This window comes from Lactuca saligna, chromosome 9 (genome assembly GCF_052625555.1).
Source record: "Lactuca saligna cultivar CGN05327 chromosome 9, ASM5262555v1, whole genome shotgun sequence".
Taxonomy (NCBI): Eukaryota; Viridiplantae; Streptophyta; class Magnoliopsida; order Asterales; family Asteraceae; genus Lactuca; species Lactuca saligna.
Window position 1 is genome coordinate 188,909,837 of NC_136425.1, and position 20,836 is coordinate 188,930,672.

Below are 20,836 nucleotides of genomic sequence, written 5' to 3' on the forward strand. Positions count from 1 at the left end.
AGTGGAACCCTCTAGTCCCACAACTCAGGTGGACCTTCCGGTCCTAACTCAGTAAAGCTCAAAATAATACACAACATAATTCACAAAGACTTAATGCAGGATATCACAATACTCAATAAAGCATACAAAACCCTCCGGTCACACAAAAATCACCACTCTAGGTAGGTATAGTGAGGAGACTCACCTAGTAAGTAAGCAAATAGACCTCGTACACGAATCAACGATCTAGCCTCCGCCTAACACATACAATAATTATCTCTAATTAACACTTAAATTCCAGCTCCATATAAACCAATTTATTTTCTCTCTCTAATATCTTGGAATGGGTAAAAGACTATTCTACCCCTCCATGGTCTCCATAATCCCTATCTTGACCAAGCCCTAAAGTCAACAAAAGTCAACACTCGAGTCAACATTCCATGTTGACCCGAATTATCGAGTGCAACTATGTGACTCGTTAAGTCCCCTCATTCTTTCAGAGATATCGCGAAAACCCAACTTAACTCATCGAGTTCTCTTTTCTTCCAAAAGTGCACTAAAATTCCAAAAGATTAGCTCTCTTTCTCTCTTAGATCAATATGGACGATTAGGGTTTCACACATCGGAGTAAGGTGGCTGGTGAGGAGGAAATAAGGGCTTAAGGTCCTTTAAATGGGACCAAATCCCGAAGATTTAGGGTTTCATCTCACAATGCTTACTCACCGAGTTGGTCCCTCTGACTCATCGAGTTGGTCATAAAATCCACGTGGCCAATCTGTTTCTACTCGATGAGTTGGGCATCCAAGTTGTCGAGTTGCTCAATCAACTCATACATAAATAAATACATATTATACATGGGAGTCGGGATGTTACAATTCTCTCCCACTAGAATCAGATTTTGTCCTCAAAGTCATGCTTCTGAAACAACTCTGGGTACTGCTTGCGCATCTTGGACTCCGACTCCCAAGTTCACTCGGATCCCATGCGTTGCTCCCACTACACCTTAACAAGCCTCACCTCCTTGTTCCTCAGGGTCTTAACTTTTCTATCTAAAATCAATGTCGGTCTCTCAATGTATTTCAGGCTCGCATCTACTAGAATGTACCCTAAGGGTACCACCACAGTCTCATCGGCTACACACTTCCTCAATTGAGACACGTGGAATGTGTTATGAATTTGGCTCAACTATGCAGGTAGCTCCAACCGATAAGCTACCTTCCCCACTCTGGCAGTCACTCTAAAAGGATCGATATATATATATATATATATATATATATATATATATATATATATATATATATATATATATATATATATATATATATATATATATATATAGGACCCAACTTTCCCTGCTTACTGAATTGAATCACCCCTTTCCATGGGGATACATTCAGGAGGACAAAATCTCCAACCTGGAACTCTAGCTCGGATCGCCGCCGGTCTGCGTAACTCTTCTGGCGACTCTGGCCTTTAGTAACCTCTGTCTGACCTTCTGAAGCTGCTCAGTCGTCTTGAGCACTATCTCAGTGCCACCCATCATTGTCTACCCTACCTCTCCCAAACAGATGGAAGTCCAACACCTCCTCCCATATAAGAGCTCAAAGGGAGGCATACCAATACTGGAATGGTGGTTGTTGTATGAAAACTCAGCCAAGGTCAAATAAGTGTCCCAACTTCCTCTGAAGTCCATAACACATGCACGCGACATGTCCTCAAGCGTCTGAATCATCCACTCACTCTGTCCGTCTGTCTGTGGGTGGTATGCGGTACTGAAGTGCAACCGAGTACCCAACTCCTTATGAAACTTCTTCTAGAATCTGGAAGTAAAGCGCACATCTCGATCCAACACTATCGGTGTCGGAACTCCATGCCGTGCTAATTTCTCGGCTAATTTCTCTGCAAAAGAGTTCTCACTGATAGCCAAAAAGTGATCACTCTTCGTCAACCGCTCCACAATTACCCATATCGCGTTGACACCTCATGTGGTCCTCGGTAATTTGGTGATAAAATCCATGGAAATCTGCTCCCACTTCCACTGGGAATCTCAAGAGGCTGCAACGGGCCATGTGGATGCTGGTGCTCCGTATTAACGTGACGACAGGTCAAGCACCTCTCGGTTATCCATGCCACATCTCTCTTCATATAGGGCCACAATTAATCCCTCTTCAAATCCAAATACATCTTAGTAGCTCCTGGATGGATCTAGAATCTCGATCTATGTGCTTCCTCCATCAGTATGCACTGAGCTCCACCTTCAAAAGGCACCCAAATCCTCCCACAAAAAGTCGTAAGCCCCCGTCTATCCGTCTCAAACTCGAAAAACTATCCGATCACTCGCTCCTTCTTGAGGTTCTCTGGCCTCACAGCCTCCACCCGAGTCTCTCGGATGGTATCTAGGACTAGAGTTATCACCGTCATCCTCAAATACACGTCTCGAATCGGAGCACTCTCTACTCTATGGCTCAAGGCATCGGCTACCACATTAGCCTTTCCTGAGTGATATAAGATCTCGCAGTCGTAGTCTTTCACTACATCCAACCACCTCCTCTGTCTCATATTCAGGTTGGGCTAATCCATGAGGTACTTCAGACTCTTATGGTCCGTGAATATGGTGCACCAGACTCCATACAGATAGTGGTGCCAGATCTTGAGGGCGAACACCACTGCCCCCAGCTCCAAATCGTGGGTGGGATACCTCATCTCATGAGGCTTCAATTGCCTTGATGGATATGCTATCACATGCCCCCTCTACATCAACATCGCACCCATCCCTGATATAGATGCATCAAAATAAACTACAAAGTCCTCCACTCCCTTGGGAAGGGCTAACACTGGAGCTTCGCACAATCTCTGTCAGAGAGTCTCGAATGAGGCCTGCTGCTTGGGTCCCCATACAAAAGTGACACCCTTCCCTGTCAATCTGGTGAGAGGAACAAGAATCTTGGGGAAATATCTGATAAACCTCCGATAGTAGTCGGCCAAACCCAAAAAACTCCTGATCTCATACGGGGATCTCGGCACCTCCCATATCATAACTGCCTCGATCTTGGCCGGGTCGACCAAAATCCCATTCTGATTAACGAGGTGCCCCAGGAACTGGACCTCTCGTTACCAGAAATCACACTTGGAGAATTTGGCGTAAAGACTTTCTGCCCTCAATACTCCAAGGATCTCTATAAGATGGTCCTCATACTACTCTCTGGATCTCGAATACACCGGTATATAGTCGATGAACACGATCACCAATTGATCTAACATAGGTCTGCACACCCGGTTCATGAGGTCTATGAATGCTGCCAGTGCGTTGGTGAGTCCGAAAGGCATCATCACAAACTCGTAGTGTCCATAACGAGTCCTAAAGGCCGCCTTCTAGATATCCTCCCGGAAGACTCTCATCTGATGATATCCAGATCTCAAATAAATCTTGGAAAACCAAAGATGCCTCGTGCAACTGATCAAACAGATCATTGATCCTCAGTACTGGATAACGGTTCTTAACCGTCATCTTGTTCAACTCTCGGTAATCAATACACATCCGATGTGAAACATCCTTTTTCTTGACAAAAAGGATCGACTCTCCCCACGGTGACCTATTCAGTATGATAAAACACTTCCCTAGCAGCTCCTGGAGCTGTGAGGATTACTCTTGCATCTCTGGCGGTGCAAAGCGATAACGTGCCTTGGCAATAGGCGCTGCACCTGGAACCAAATCAATCCGGAACTCCACCTGCCTCTCGGGAGGCACACCCGACAAATCCTTAGATATAACATCCGGAAACTCGCACACTATCGGAACCTCGACGATAGAACTCAGCCTCTCTGGAGCAACCCGTGTATCCATCACATACACCAAAAAGCCCATACAACCCTACTGTAGACTCTGTCTCGCTCTGGTAGTAGAGCAGGAGGCTGATCCAAATCTGGTACGCTCGCCATACACCATAAGTACTCCCCCACTAGGGTCTCGTATAGTTACCATCTGATGCTCATAGTCGATTACAACTCCAAATCGACTTAACCAATCCATGCCGACTATGAAACAGACATCACCATCGCGATCGGTACCAGGTCTATCGGAAACGCATCACCAAAGATCTCCAGTACACATCCTCGGAATACATGAGTAGCAAAAACCGCATGCTTGTCGGCTATAGAAACCCTCAAATGTCGACTCCATGCCTTACGTCGGATACTGATGTGACGAATAAAAGCTAAAGACAAGAAGTATCGACTCGCACCTGAGTCAAATAACACTAAAGCAGGTACAGAACTCACAAGAAAAGTACCTATATACATCATAGAATAAGCACAACAAATCTCAAAATAATATAAACAAGGAAATACGTACCAGCCACGACATTAGGTGCTGCGTGGACCTCCTCCGATGTCAGCTGAAAAGCTCTCCCACGAGCCCTCGGAGCCTCGGCCTTCACTGGCCGACTATCAGTAGTACGTAAGCAGCAGGAGTGGGACCCGGGGCTGATCCCTGAATGAGCTGAGAGCACTCGGCCTTTCGATGGCCAGTCTGGTTGCAGTGGAAGCAAACTACAAACTCCTTAGGGCAATCCTTTGCCATGTGCCCCTTTTTTCCACATTTGTAGCAAATCCATGCTCAACATGATCCCTCATGACTCTTTCCTCACTTTCCACAAGTGCAGCCCTTCTGGCCCCCAAGTCTTGTATCAGCGGGCTTTGCCCACTTCGTCGTCGGCTGCGACTGTATCGGTCTTCTATCTCTACCCCGGGACTCCTCATCCTCTCTAGTCTGCAACTCAAGCTCAATCTCCCTCCTCCTGGAATTGGTCTAAAGCTCAACCAATGTTCGGTATGACAAGTTCACCACGAACTCCCGTATATCCCTCCTCAGAATGCTCAGATATTGGCTCACATGCACGTGCTCAATAAACACATGCTCAGGGTAAAACAACGCCCTCTCATGGAACATCCTCGAAATCTCAGTCACAATTTCTGTCTTCTGCTTGAGTGGCAGAAACTCCTAGGCCAATCGTTCCCTCTCTATTGGGGGAACATATTCGTATCGAAAAAACTATGTAAATCTCTCCTAAGTCACTACAACATGATCTGCAGGAGTAAAGCTGGCTGTCACAAACTTCCACTAGTCATTCGCTCCCAAGCGAAGCTGGTTTAGCACAAACCGAACTCTCAAATGCTCGGGGCATGAACACGTGTAAAAACATCCCTCAATTTCGGATATCCATCTCATAGCAACAATTGGATCCTGGGTCTCTTCAAAATTTGTTGGCTTCGTGTTGTTGAACTCCTGCAACAACAATGAGTCACCTCCCTGTGGCCTAGCAACGACTACGGCTGCGGTGGCTGCAGCAACAACAACCTTAATAACAACAACATATCACTCATTGAATGTCTCAATCAGTGTGGTCTTAATAGACCCATAAATCTCTGTTATCGCCTCTCGGATAGTTGTGGCCACCTCCTCATGAATGATCCTGCAAATATCCTCGTCACTGCCACTACCTCCCTCGGGGTTGTGACGTGTACCCACCATGATGTCTCTGAAACACAACACAAAAATCATCAGAGACTCGCTCGAGCATACTTACACTTGATTTCCCGCCCCTACATGCTCCTTAGTACCCTAAGGATTCTTACTTGGGCTGCATATAGATCCAGTGTTTTTAGTAGTACGGGCCTAATACTACCTTCCACACCAACCTGTAGTCACCCCAAGTCCTCCTCCTAGGATCCTAATTCACACGTACTCTATCTCTCACAAATAACAGACTACCCTATCAGTATACCCCTCATATGCTAATATAGGAATCTCTCCTAGATTATCCCTCGACTCAAAACTCTTTCTAAGTGATTCCTGCTAGATACTCCTACTCAGCATATGCTCAAGGAAAATAACAGATAGCAAAAATTCCTAGGCTTGGGCATCACAAATCAGGAAACTCTAGCCCTAAATATGAAATACCTAGTGTATCCTCTAGCATGCATCCCTAACATCTCATTATTATCTCAAATAAATAAGGGTATTTTGGGAAATCAGCATTTGGGCTCTGGCTGATTGTACACACTGCTCCAACTCGTTTTTCTCTTTAAACTCTTTCTCATTTTAGAAAAATCATTTCTTTTGAAAATCTTTCTCAAATCCTCAGTTTGATTCCAAACACACCCGAAGGTACATCCAAATCCCTCAAACCAAGACTCTAATACCAACTTGTAACACCGTAAATTTTAAACAAAATTTTCATTTAAAATATCGCATAATTCTAATAAACACAATTCACAATTCTCCCAAAAATGACAATTTATCAAAAACACATGCTCATAAATTGTTTAATCACAATCCAAGATCCTCAAAACATAACTCCGTCTCGTGTGTACAATCAAGTCAACACCTTCTCGTGATCCTGAGAAGTACCTGAAACACATAACACATAACACGGTAAGCACGAAGCTTAGTGAGTTCCCCAAAATACCACACATAACTCATTAGCCTCTCATGGTTATATCTCGAGTAACACCCTTCGGTTAATGTGTCTCAGTGGAACCCTCCTGTCCCACAACTCGGGTGGACCCTCCGGTCTTAACTCAGTAAAGCTTAGAATAATACACAACATAATTCACAAAGACATAATTCAGGATATCACAATACTCAATAAAGCATACAAGACCCTCCGGTCAGACAAAAATTACCACTCCAGGTAAGTATAGTGAGGAGACTCACCTAGTAAGTAAGCAAATAGACCTCGTACACGAATCAATGATCTAGCCTCCACCTAACACATACAATAATTATCTCTAATTAAAACTTAAATCCCAACTCCAAATATACCAAGTTATTTTCTCTCTCTAATCTCTTGGAATGGGTAAAAGACTATTCTCCCCCTCCATGGTCTACATAATCCATGTCTTGACCAAGCCCTAAAGTCAATAGAAGTCAACACTCGAGTCAACAGTCTATGTTGACCCGACTCGTCAAGTGCAATTATGTGACTCATCGGGTCCCCTCGTTCCTTTAGATATGTCACAAAAACCCAACTTAACCCGTAGAGTTTTCTCATCAACTCGCTGAGTTACTCATGTTTAGACTCGTCGGGGAAAACCCTATCCGACTCGTCGAGTCAGCTCATTGACTCGTCGAGTCCCTTAAGACCCTTTTCTCATTCAGACATTTTAAGGCAGATCTATGATCCCAAACTCTAGATCTAGCCTCCCAAGGATGAGATACCACGTAAAGCTGCAAGCTTTACGTTCAGACATGCCACTTAGGGCTTGAAATGCCAAAACAACTTCCATTTAGGGTCTTAAACATAAAAGCTCTTCTATAAGCTGGATAAAGTTGGGAACTTTGGACTCTAGGGACCTCACAAGGTCCAGATCTGAAGTGTCAATCTCTTGGTAAGATCAACACACTCAAAGCCTCAAGGAAAGATGGAATAAGCCCTAAAAATCCAACAAATGATATCTAATCAAACTGATAAGCAAGGTGGAGACTTTTAACCTTCCACAGAAGCTATAGATGAAATTGTTGGATTAGTGTCTAAGTCCATAACTATTTTGGTATGTACTTGACCCGATGGTGCATGGTCCTTTTGGGTTGCCTTCACCAAAGCAACTTGATTGGAGAAATGAATAAAGAGAGAGAGGATAATATGATTTATTAATATGTTATAAGAATAATATATTAAAGGAGAAATCATATTTGTTTAATTAATATTGGTCAATAATTAATTAAGAATTAGTTTTGTGATCAAATGTAATTAATTAAACTAGAGGGGCTGAATTGTAATTATGTGATAGTTACAAAATAAGGTAAGGATTATCTTATATATATGGTGAACGAATTTGAGGTGTAAATCCCTTAGAATTCGAGTATGATAAGGATTCAAGGATTATCTTATTGGTTGCTTAATGGATAATCAACCAGATAAGGATAATGACTGAAACCCTATCTCTACACCTATATAAACACCCCTAGGGCCATGAATTCGTGTATCCCTTCCCAAGAGGTCCTAGATACGAATTCTAACCTCTCACCTCTCTCCTTATACCTTCTCCACTTGCTTATGGTGTTTGTGAGCCATTAGAGGAGTGACACTTGTGACTCTAAGCCTTCCAAAGTCAATACAAGAAGATTTGGGATTGTTATTGCTACATAACAATCAAGGTAACACTATAAACTTATTCTCATGTTAATATGATTATATGTATGCTAGAATTAGGGTTTATAGTCTTGGATTCAAAGCATGTACAATAGAGAAACCTAGATCCAAGCATTAGGGTTTGTATGAGCACATAGGATGTCTTATAACCAAAACCCATCAGAAATAACACCAGATCCAATAGTCCCTTGTCGTTCCTTGCTTTGATACTTTTCTCATCTCTTCCAAAAGTGCACTAAAATGCCCAAAGATTAGCTCTCTTTCTCTCTTAGATCAATATGGACGATTAGGATTTCACACAGGGGAGTAAGGTGGATGGTGAGGCGAAAATGAGGGCTCAAGGTCCTTTAAATAGGACCAAAGCCCGGAGATTTAGGGTTTCCTCTCACAGCCCCAACTCACCGAGTTGGTCATAAAACCTACGTGGTCAATTCGTCTCTACTCGACGAGTTGGGGCATCCAACTTGTCGAGTTGCTCAATCAACTCGTATATAAATAAATACATATTATACCTGGGAGTAGGGATGTTACAGTAAAACATTGTTATTTGTCACAAATGAATGAAATGTTGTTTTCTCAAAATGAAAATTTTGCCTTACAATTCAGGATGTTAGAAGTTGGTATCAAAGCCCTGGTTTGAGAAAATTTGTAGCACCTGGTTCTTGGTACGTATTTCTTTTTACTTTTATCTAAGTATTTTGCATTTTTGTCCTTGGACTCGGTGAGTTGAAGGACCAACTCGCCGAGTAGAAGCGGGATGGGACACGGGGTTTAAGAGATGGACTCAACGAGTCAGGTCCCGGATTCAACGAGTAGACCCTGTCTGGACAAAAACCCTAATCCGAAGGTTTGTACCCTATTTAAGCAATGTTATGTCGGCCACAATGTCCCTTATGCTCCCAAAACACCTCTCATTGAAACCCTAGCCGTTATTGAAGCAATCTAAGCCTTGTTGGTGGATTTTGGTGCTTGTGGTCTTAAGAAGGAAGGAGAAAAGCTTGAGGAAGCGAGTAAAGACCAAGGGAACCCGAGATTGTGCACATTCTACAGTTCATTGAAGGTAAAAAGCTGTAACCTTGCTCTATCATTTGTTAGATCCCTCTTTGGGGAGATTTAGGGCTTTTATAAGCCATTTTTGATGACCAACCATGATTGAAAATGTGGTTGGGGATTGGGGCTTCTAAATCAATTCATTAAGGGAGTCACAAGGTAGTTGGGGGTTGCTTTTGCACCCATGAAGGGTCCCATGCATCTTAAGAGCTTGTTTTATGTCTTTTTGAGCTCAAAGTCGCATGGAAGAACGTAAAGTTTGTAACTTTACATGCTAGATCAATTGTAGAAGCTTGGATCTATCTTTTAATCAAAGGTTTTACATCATAGATCAAGGATTTAGAGTGTGGACGTGACCGACTCGGCGAGTCCGTTCCTTGGACTCGATGAGTCCAAGGCTTTGTAATAATTAACCATTAATGTTATAAATAGTATAAGTGTTGAATTTTAACTATTAAAACTCTAAGGGTTGGAATTAAAGTTTATTAAAGTGTGTGAAACTTTACAAATTCTAAAACTTGAGGACAAGTTTTGTAACTATCCAAAACTTTTCATTTCATAACTTACGAATTAAAGGTTCATAAAATGAAGATTCTTCATTTTCATGTAACTTATGTGTTTTAAATGTGTGTTTAAAATAAGTGACTTTTGAATATCCATAACTTGAGAACAAATTATGGACTCCATTAAAACACATAAATGATCAAGAATTAATCCTAAACAATTCAGCAAATAATTCCTATCATTTTCTAAATTCATAAGAACGTGAACATGATTATCAAAGTTTCAAGAATTATATGAACACATACAAAGCATGAAATTTTGATATATGCTATTGTAAATGGATTAGAATAACCATTACACCAACTAAAACAAGTTTTAAAACACCAAAACAGTTTAGGTTAACGTTTCTAGTCCATTTCCAGCAGTAAAAGTCGAAAATCTGCATTCTAAGGCTCCTACTCGCCGAGTGCATGAACCTACTCGCCGAGTAGGATGAATTTACACATGAACTCGGCGAGTCCCCCCATGGACTCGGCGAGTTCATCAGGCAGACAGCAAAAAGTTTGACCTTTTTCACTATTTTGCATCAAGTATCAAACAAACAAGCCTATGCTCTGATACCACTGTAAGGTTATGAGAATTCTAACACTTCCTAAGTGTACATGCAACCCTAATAAACCTTGGATCTATGTTTGTCTAAGGTACATGCAAAAAATTATTTTCCAAGGTTTATAACCTATCTAGCATGGCATGGGGTACTTTTAAACATCAAAGAACTAGATGAATTACATACCTTTTGTTGATTGTTGATTCCTTGGAGTTTGAGAGCCAAACACCAATAATGTGAATGCCTCAAATGGAAATCACAAATCACCACAAACTTGGAAAATATATGAGAGAGTATACTAACTCTTACAATTTGGCCACCACTATTACACACACACTAGGGTGGTTTTTCATGCAACATAAGGTTGTTTATATAGTGTGCATGGTTAGGGTGAAACCCTAATAACCCATGTCTTTTCCTCTTCCAAGGATCCATGGGTTAAAGCTCCATGGATCATCCATGGACTTCCATATAAGTTTAGCCCATTAACAAATGAGTATTACCCCACACCATATAAATGCAATAGCCCATAATTTAATTAGTCTTCCTTTTAATCACTAAATTAATTCATAATTAATTCAAGATTAAAACTAATTAAATATCATGACTTTATATTAATATATTATAACTTATAATATATTAATAAATCATAGTATACAATTCTCATAAAATTATCCATAAATAGATTGGGTGAAGTGCAACCCAAATGAACCATGTTGGGTCGGGTCAAGTATATACCAAATAAGTTATGGACTTACACACCTTATCCACCAATTATGACATATGTGTTAGTAAAGACCATGTGGGGTAGCGCATAGCACGAAGGTGTAAGACCCTGGGGGAAGCCCATGGCATCCTTACAGGTTTATGTATGCATGACTTATGTGATATGTAACTCTTCTAGCTAATATGATATGTGATATGTGAACTATGTGTGTGGTATGCTCTGGGGAACTCGCTAAGCAATTAGCTTACATGTTGTGGATTTGTTTCAGGTACTTCAGATCCCAAGGGTAAGGGCAAGGCGTGATAGCGCGATATGCACTCTCTCTCAAACATTTTTTACGGGACACTCTGATGTTTGGAATAAAAGTTGTATTTGACTTGTGTTTTGAAAACAATTAGAATTTGATTTCTTAATTTATGGCAATATGTTTCATTATTCAAAAATGAAAATTTTCTTGAAAAATTGGGTTGTTACACTACCCCTACCAACTAACTAGTCCACTCTTGAGCATAAGTTGAAAACTTAAGATTTTCAATTGAAGATAATTCAAGATATATAATTTATCTTAAACCATATTGATTTGAATGACCTCCTTTATAACAGTTATATATATATATATATATATATATATATATATATATATATATATATATATATATATATATATATATATATATATATATATATATATATATATATATATTCTAAAATCCAAAGTCGGTAGAGTTATCCACGAGCCTTGGTTCACCCTTTTACTTTGTGTCTACGTATACTTTTTCACATTCTTTTCTATAAAATAGCATTTTGAAAATTTTTATTTTTTAAAATTTCATTTTTATTCTTTAATTTTAAACTTTTTAAAATGTCACTTTCATCCATTACATTTTCCCCCACTAATTTTTAAAATGTCATTTTTACATTTGAATTTTGAACTTTCGAAAATGTTATTTTCACCATTCTATTTTTAAAAACTTTCGTGTTTATCCCTTTAGTGTGTGTGTCTATATATATATATATATATATATATATATATATATATATATATATATATATATATATATATATATATATATATATATATATAGTTTATAACCCGTAAGAATCACAGTTACAAATTTAGTTAAACTTTCTAAGTAAAAACTCAAAATTATTAATTAATTATTTTAAACAACTTATTAATTAAGAGATATTTGTTTAGTTATATATAAAATTATAATGGTTGATTCAAATAAATACGTAAAATTTTATTATCTTATAATTTCTATAAATTTTATTTTATTTTTTATTCTGATGTTATTAGTTTAATGTAATTAGAATGAGAATTGAGAGATTTAAAATTTAAAATTTGAAATTTTGAAATGGAGAATCGATAGATTGACAAATAATATAATATTAATTAAAAAGCCTAACATAATGACACATGACAAAAAAATTAATCTTTTATTAATATAGGGATATCTGATTCTTCTACATTTACTACCCGTTGACTTTGTCGACTTTGTGAAATGTCAATTTTTATCATTGGGCTTTAAACTTTGTATAATTTGTTTGTTATAAAACAAATTATTACGTGTTTATTTTTAGAAATTCCATCCATTAATTAAAAAAAAATCTACTTGCTTTTTCTTCAGATGTGTCAGAATAAATATAAGTTTATTTACACGTAACTTATTTTTTTATTATTATTTTTTTAACGTTTTCGTGCTTCGATTTTTTCTTCGTTTCGACGTATTTTTTATAAATATTTTTGTGATTATTTTTAACAATTTTCCTTAACATGACTTTGGTCCATAACTTTTGTTCTTTGGCACCTTAAGTCTTCTTAAGTTTCTATTTATGAATTTGGTCCCTGACTTTTATAATTTGGTAACTTAAGTCCTCTTAAGTTTCAATTGCTATTAAAAAGTTTTTTTCTTTTTAAATCCGTTACTGCTGCCGTAGTGCGCGTCGTGTAAAATCCTAATTGATATCGAAAGTGTTATAGATATAAACCATAATAAGAAAATATCAATTTATTTACTCGATAAGTAAAAAGTAAGTATTAAATAATTAAATCACCAATAAACGAGAAAAAAACATAAACTGATATCTCTAATAATTAAACTAATAAAAAAAAGTTAAGGCAATATATATTGTGTTTTTTCCAATTAAAACTCAATTAAAAAAAAAGACTTCGTATTTTTTTTAAACATATTGTAATTTTTTATTTAGTTTTCCCAAAATAATCCTCGATATTTAATATTTTCAACTTATTTTTCAGAAAAAAAAATCATCAAATATGACAACTTTTTTTTGAAAAAGAAAACATGGCCAAATTGAATAAATTAAATAAATATAAAATATAAAAAGTTTTTCAAAAATAAATGGTTATTGTGATAAAAAAAAAAAAAAAAAACTCATAAGTTTTTAAGAAATATTAACTATGACCATTTGACATTTTGATTCACTAAAGCGGGAACTTTTCCTAAAATTTTCATTTTTGTTCTTTTAACAAGTTATCTGGTTACCAATAGGTCATCGATATGTAAGCTCAAATGCTCGAACTAGCAGCCACTACTAAAGGTAGGGATCAGAATCGGAACCGGATACCCGCTTTTGGAACCGAAACTGTCTCGAAATTGCCGGTTCTAGAACTAGAACTACCATAAGCGGTTCCGGTTCCAATTCTTATTTTTTTCGGAACCGCTACCCGCTGGGTAACCGCCGAAACCGGTTTATATATATATATATATATATATATATATATATATATATATATATATATATATATATATATATATATATATATATATATATATATATTAGTATTTCATATAATATGTATGTATTACTTAGACCGATTTAGAATATATTGGTCCGATTCTGTCGCTCTTTGGTCCGAATTGATTCGATTTAGATCGAACTAAGTTGCGGTTTTATCGACAAAAGTTAACAAAATTAATGTAATCGGGTTACCCGCTCCCGGAACCGGAATCGCTGGTTCTGAGACTGGTTCCAAAAATTTAAGAACCGCCTAGAACGGTTCCGGATTCAGTTCCAATTCTAACTTTCTAGGAACCGCCGGTTCCGTTTTTGGTTTTCGTCAAATGAGGCAAGTACCCGCCTATGCTCATCCCTAACTAGAGGAAGCCAACTCCCCAACCAATACACCGACATGCATTTTTGGTTTTTATCTTCTAGATAAAAACATATATATTGTATTTATATGACTACGTCTAGAAATATGTAAAAACATTTTTATATGTATTTCAACATATATATATATATATATATATATATATATATATATATATATATATATATATATATATATATATATATATATATATATAGGTTTAGGTTCATTTGAGACCATTTTAATTTTGTGAGACCGTGAGATCAAATCTAAAAATAATTTTAAAATGCAAAATAAATGGAAAAATCCAAACATTCTTTTTTTAAATATTATTTTCGGAACTTGAATTAACTAAAAAAATATAAAAAAAAAATAAAAAAAATTCCGTTTTTTTTTGAAAAATACGTGAAATATTCTAAATAGAATATTCAACTGACATATTCTAAAAAATAATTTTAAAATGCAAAATAAATGGAAAAATCTAAAAATTCTTTTTTTAAATATTATTTTCGGAACTTGAATTAACTAATAAAAATAAAAATAAAATAAAAAAATTCTATTTTTTTTGAAAAATACGTAAAATATTCTAAATAGAATATTACACTGTACATATTCTAAAAATAATTTTAAAATGCAAAATAAATGGAAAAATCAAAAAATTCCTTTTTTTTAAATATTATTTTCGGAACATGAATTAACTAAAAAAAATAAATAAATAAATAAAAAAATGCGTCTCACGGTCTCACAAAATATAGGTGGTCTCAAATGAACCTAACCATATATATATATATATATATATATATATATATATATATATATATATATATATATATATATATATATATATATATATATAAAGATATAAATACATTTTAAATGTAAAAAATATTTATACGTAAGTTCAAATATGTATAAAAATATTTTTAATACATATTTATTCGTATAAAAATATATAAAAACATTTTTATACGCGTAAAAACATATTTAAAGTTTAAACATATTTAACATATATACACAATTACATATAAAAACACATTCATATATATATATATATATATATATATATATATATATATATATATATATATATATATATATATATATATATATAGAGAGAGAGAGAGAGAGGTATAAAAACCTTTTTTTAAAGCTATAAATATACTTAAAATGTATAAAAAGTGTACTTTATGCGGTTAAATTTATCTATAAGTATTTTATACATTTAAAACATATTCATATTTTTAAAAATATATTTTTATACGTAAAGATACAGCTTTATATGTTTAAATTCATATAATAACGTTTTATACAGTGTTGTAAATCCAAAGATATGATTAATATTTTTAAATACATTTAAGTATATATCGATATGTTTTTTTACATTTAAATACGTATAAAAACGTTTTTATATGTTTTTAGGCTAATGTCAGAAAACCCTTGAAGTTTCTCAAAAATATTTGGTTTTACGTTTTCAAGCCATTTATAGACAATATGTTGGTAACCAAATAACCTACTAAAAGCGAAAAAAAGAAATTTTGCCCAAAGTCCTAGCTTTAGTGAACTCAAAAATGGTAAACCGTAAAATTGATTATTTTTTAAAAATTTATGGGTTTTTATGATATTAATCCAAAAATAAATTTATATTTAAAAAGGATAAACATAAAATATAAAGTTGTGTTATTGTCGGAAGTGTCAAGTGTGAATAGTGAATCGAACAATCCATATATCCTTGTTTACGAACACTCAAAGACAATTTCATTTTGATGTTTGAGAAGTTAACGGCAATATTAATATTATTATTATTTTTATTATTATTATTATTATTATTATATCATAATTAAAACCACAACTCACGATTCTCCAAAAGCATCGAAAGTAGATAACGTAACATGTACTTTTCTCTTAGACAACTACAATATTTGAATTAAGATACTGGTTTCTAATATATTTGGACAAACAAATCTATGCAATATATACATATCTCTTGTGCGTGATTCAAGTAAACTTTATTCTAGTCAATGAGCTTGACCCCTAAAAAGCTACAAACACATACAACTTGCATGTTAGATGTATAACACAAGTTTCTAAGTCTTATGAAAACAAATTACACTACATATATAAATAGCTAAAATAAGGTTGTAAACCCAACCCTTAATTAAGTCTTACAACAAATTTCTAAGTCTTACCCATCAAATCAGTTTATTCTAAACAAAATAAACAGTTGAAAATGGGAAGACTAAAGGTGAACAAATGGCATAAACTTGTAAAAAGTGGGGCTCCCTTTGTAAGTGTGAATGGGATAACTCATATTCTTGGTTCTATACTTTTCAAAATGACAATTTAAGTATGATGTTTGACATAATATACGTATAAATCGTTCCGATTTCCGAATAATAATTAAAAGGAAAAATGACTTAAGAGACCATCGAAGTTTCAAACTCGTTCGAAAAAAACCATTTAAGTATTACATGTTCAAAAAAAACACCATCAAACTAAGACATATGTTCAAAAAACACCAACGAAGGACATGTTTTGTTTAAAAAACACCATCTCTATGGTTTGGGGTAACTTACATATTTAGTTCTTAACTTTTTTTTTCTTAACTCGGATTGTCCATTTAGTTTAAATTTGCTTCAACTTCGGACCATGATCGAGTTAAAATACTAATATACTCTTATTACTTTGATTTAACATTATTTTTATTATTTATTAATTATTTATACAATTTATGTTATTATTTATTATAAATATATCAATTGTATAAATAATTAACAACTAACAAAAATAAATGTTCATTGAAACTAATAATGGTATATTAGTCTTTTAACTCGATCATGGTCCAAAAGAAAAATAAATATAAACGTTAGGAAGTGTCAGAGTTAAGAAAAAAAGTTAGGGGCTTAACATGTAACTTACCCCAAACCATAAAGATGGTGTTTTTTGAACAAAATATGTAATTCGTTAGTGTTTTTTGAATATATGTCTTAGTTTAATGGTGTTTTTTGAACATGTAATACTTGAATGATGTTTTTTGAATAATTTTGAAACTTCAATGGTCTTCTAAGTCATTATCCCTAATTAGAAAGTATTGTATGATACAAGTTAAATTTTATAAATTTATAACAAAACTAGTTGTGAGACCTGTGTATTATGAGTTAATTTAAAAAAAAAAAGTTAAATACAAATGTCAAAATATTTGAGAACTTTAAATTTATAAGAAAATAAGAAAAATACTGATTTATTATAATATAAATGTTTTTTATCTTTCAAATTTAAACAAATAGTTTAAGTAAATAAAAAAAATTAATAAGCTTTAATTTTGAGAATTTTGAAATTAAAAGGTAAGTTAATTAATGAAATTGATATCCAGTATTACTATATTTATTACAATTATTATATTAAAATATTATATGAAATTTAATAAAATAAAAAAAACTCATAAAATAACATGTGAAAAAAAATTAATTCAAAATAACTGCAAAATGATCACATTTAGCAAATTAAATGAAAGTAAACAAGTGTCAGAAAGAACATTCATTTATTAAACAACTATCATAAACTATTTCCTATGCAACTTTTAATGTATTTTTTTTTTCAAAAATTATGCAACAATGTTAACCAATTATGTTTAGGGAGAAGTATTTATAATAGAGTAAAAAAGCTAAGAGTAATAATTTTTTTGTTTATTTCAAATTCAACATATCCAAATAAAACATACTAGCCAATAACAGGGGCAAATTTAGGGGGGTCCATGGTGACATCGACAATCTCAAATAAAACATACTAGCCAATAACAGGGGCAGACCTAGGGGGTCTATGGTGACACCGACAACCCTTGACTTTTCAGACCGTAGTGGAAAAATTTTTGAAAATTTTATTTTGTCTACTACCGTACAACCCCTGACTTTCTCGTGCAACCCCTACCGTGAAATCTTATGTCCGCTCCTGACCAATAATTTAATATTTTTTTTAAACAACAAACTATCTAAACCTACTCCTAAATATCGCATATGTCTCATAAGAGATTTGAACCATGACCTCTTATTTGAGAGGATCACTCCTTACTATTAGGCTAAATGCCTTTTGGTCAATAATTTAATCAATTTACTTGTAGGTGGAGAGAAAGTGTAGAAAACATACGTTATAAAAAAAAAATAACACAGTGAACAAACAAAATATCAGAAATTAGGAGGTTTTCTTGGTGCCACACTTAACCCAAAATAAACAGCATCATTATGGCATATATGAGTTTCATCGTTTAAATAGACAAGAAATGTAAAGTTTTTTATAATAATAGATTGTCTACTTAGTTGTTAGGAATTAGTATTCCTAAATGAGTAGAATTCTCCAATATGAAAATTAGAATACAAAGCCTCTAATCAAAAAGAAAAAACCTCTACCAAATCAACTCTACCAAATAAACTGGTTTCACGTTAACACATGAAACCAACCATAAAAAAATATAAGGAAATCCACTAGGGAGAAATGGAGCAAGAACATTTCATTGTGTTTTTGGATGACAATCAAGTTTTTGAAATTTACAAATCAACGTTCTTACTTTGACAAAATAATATTTATGCCCAACCTAAAATTTTCAAGAGATAAAAGAAGTTTCAAATGTCCTCCTGACCAGACGTTTCTATGCATGAAACCATGAATTCGTTGGTCCTAGACTTATCCAAATAATTTTTTATATATAAACAACTAGGGGTGAACATTTGAACTAGACCGGTTTGACAAAAAATGGTGGACCTTGAACACGACCGGTTAAGATCGGTCCAACTCCGGGTTTTCCGGTTCTTATATATGTTGGACCGGTTAGGGGTGTATATGGGTAAATATTGGTTTTGGTTGGGTTTTTACCTAAAACCGAACCATAACCATTATAAATGGTTAATGCATTTTGGTAGTCATTGAATATTGGTTAATATTTGTTAATATGTGTGTTCGTTTGTGAGTGGTAATAGTTTAAAGTAATAGTCAAATGTTTGAAGTCAGGTATAAAATGGTCCCCCGTGTTTTTTATAGCTCACATCGTGAGGGGTAAACCTCATGTAGTGAGTTTTAAAATGAGTGAATTTGTCGGGCAAAATTAATTTACCACAGCGTGGGGCTTAATCACACGTCGTGGTGTCGAGGTTTTTTTTTTACCAAAATTTCATTTTTCTAAAAAGTTCAACCACTCTATAATTTTAAACTCACACTTGATTTTTTTCTTATTTCCAAGAATTAAGATGACTTTGATGGTGATTTATCCTAAAACTTAATAGAAATTCAAAAACTAAAAATGCAAAAACTAAAAGAAGAACGAAAAGAAAAATGCAAACTGAGCTCAGGTTGCCTCCCGAGAAGCGCTTATTTTGATGGAGTAATGAGCCGAACTCCATATGCTCCCCTAGTTGTATTGCTTAGAGATACGATCACCATTGGCACCTTCTGTTCCTTCCATCTTTTGTTGTACGCTTGCACCCTTCTTAGATATGTTTTCTTAGAATTTTCCTTTTTCACTTTAGAATTGTCGTCCTCGAGCTTTCGTTTCACCCCTTTATTTTTCACAAGGTTCTCCATTTTCTTTTTGTAGCTCCTTAACTTCGACATCCTCTTTATCCAAAGTTGGCTCGCTCACGTCTTGTGTAATTTCTTATTCTTCATCACTTGACACCTAATTTTCTTCACTTATTAGATACTTTGGAGTTTTATAAGCAAATACCTCAAAAACCATTGGAATTGATGCTCTAAGCTTAGTACGCTTGACTTGTTCTATTATTTAAATTTCTTCTTCCATCAATTTCTCTAACTCCTCAAACTTGTTTTCTTCATCCATAAAGAATACTTCATTTTGAGCACAATCTGTCTTGAATGTGTCTTCCACTCTAAAAGTCATTTCATCATCTCTCACTCGTAAGGTAAGCTTTAGCTTTTGAATATCCATTAAGGCTCGTGCGGTATTGAGTAAAAGGCGTCCAAAGATAATTGAGACATATTTATCCTCCTTCATATCTAACACTACAAAATCTATTGGAAAAATAAATTTCCTAATTTTTACCCATCTGTCCTTAACTATGCCTCGAAGATGTGTCACTGAACGGTTGGCCATATTAATCGTCATTCTAGTACCCATCAATTCTGTAAGGTTGAACTTTTGATAAAATGAATAAGGCATCACATTAGTACTTGCTCTAGAATTGGCTAAAGCATATGTCTTCATGTTATTTCCGAATTCACATGGAAGTGTAAGGCGTTTAGGATCTCCCATCTTCCTGGTATCCCCTCCATAATAACCATAGAACTTTGCTCACTAAGTACTACCTTGGAGGTCTTTTCCAGTTGTTAGCGAGTGTCAAGTAGGTCTTCCAAAAACTTTGCATATTCTATAACTTTTGTCTAGTATTGACAGGAATACCCTTTACTTTCTTCATAAATTTGATAAGCTCTTGCTCCAACAGGTGAACTCTAGGTCGAGAAGGAAATGGTCAAGGAGGTTGATAAACTTGAGCACTAGAAATTTTTTTTCTGCCCAGACTGAGCCCATGTCATGAGGATTGAATCCTCATGTTGTGAGGTCGGTAATTCAACAACATTATTTTCTTCTACTTTCATTCGCTTTGGTTGTGATTTGGGCTAGTTTGTCTCTTCTTCCAAGGCCTCTAAGAACTCAGAAATAGTGCTTTCTTCAGTATTGATGGCAATGACATGTGGTA

General features: G+C 34.8%; 1 protein-coding gene across 1 annotated transcript; it reads right to left on the minus strand.

Moving 5' to 3' along the window:
• Positions 1-19,902: 19,902 nt before the first annotated feature.
• Positions 19,903-20,391, minus strand: LOC145017044 (uncharacterized). Its single transcript, XM_078975149.1, has one exon. The coding sequence runs from the start codon at positions 20,389-20,391 to the stop codon at positions 19,903-19,905; it is 489 nt and encodes a 162-aa protein (XP_078831275.1).
• Between the last annotated feature and the right edge of the window lie 445 nt (positions 20,392-20,836).

What these genes read in the sequence shown, in the direction of transcription:
- LOC145017044 (XM_078975149.1), bottom strand. Translation starts at nt 20,391, where the DNA reads ATGGGAGATCCTAAACGCCTTACACTTCCATGTGAATTCGGAAATAAC.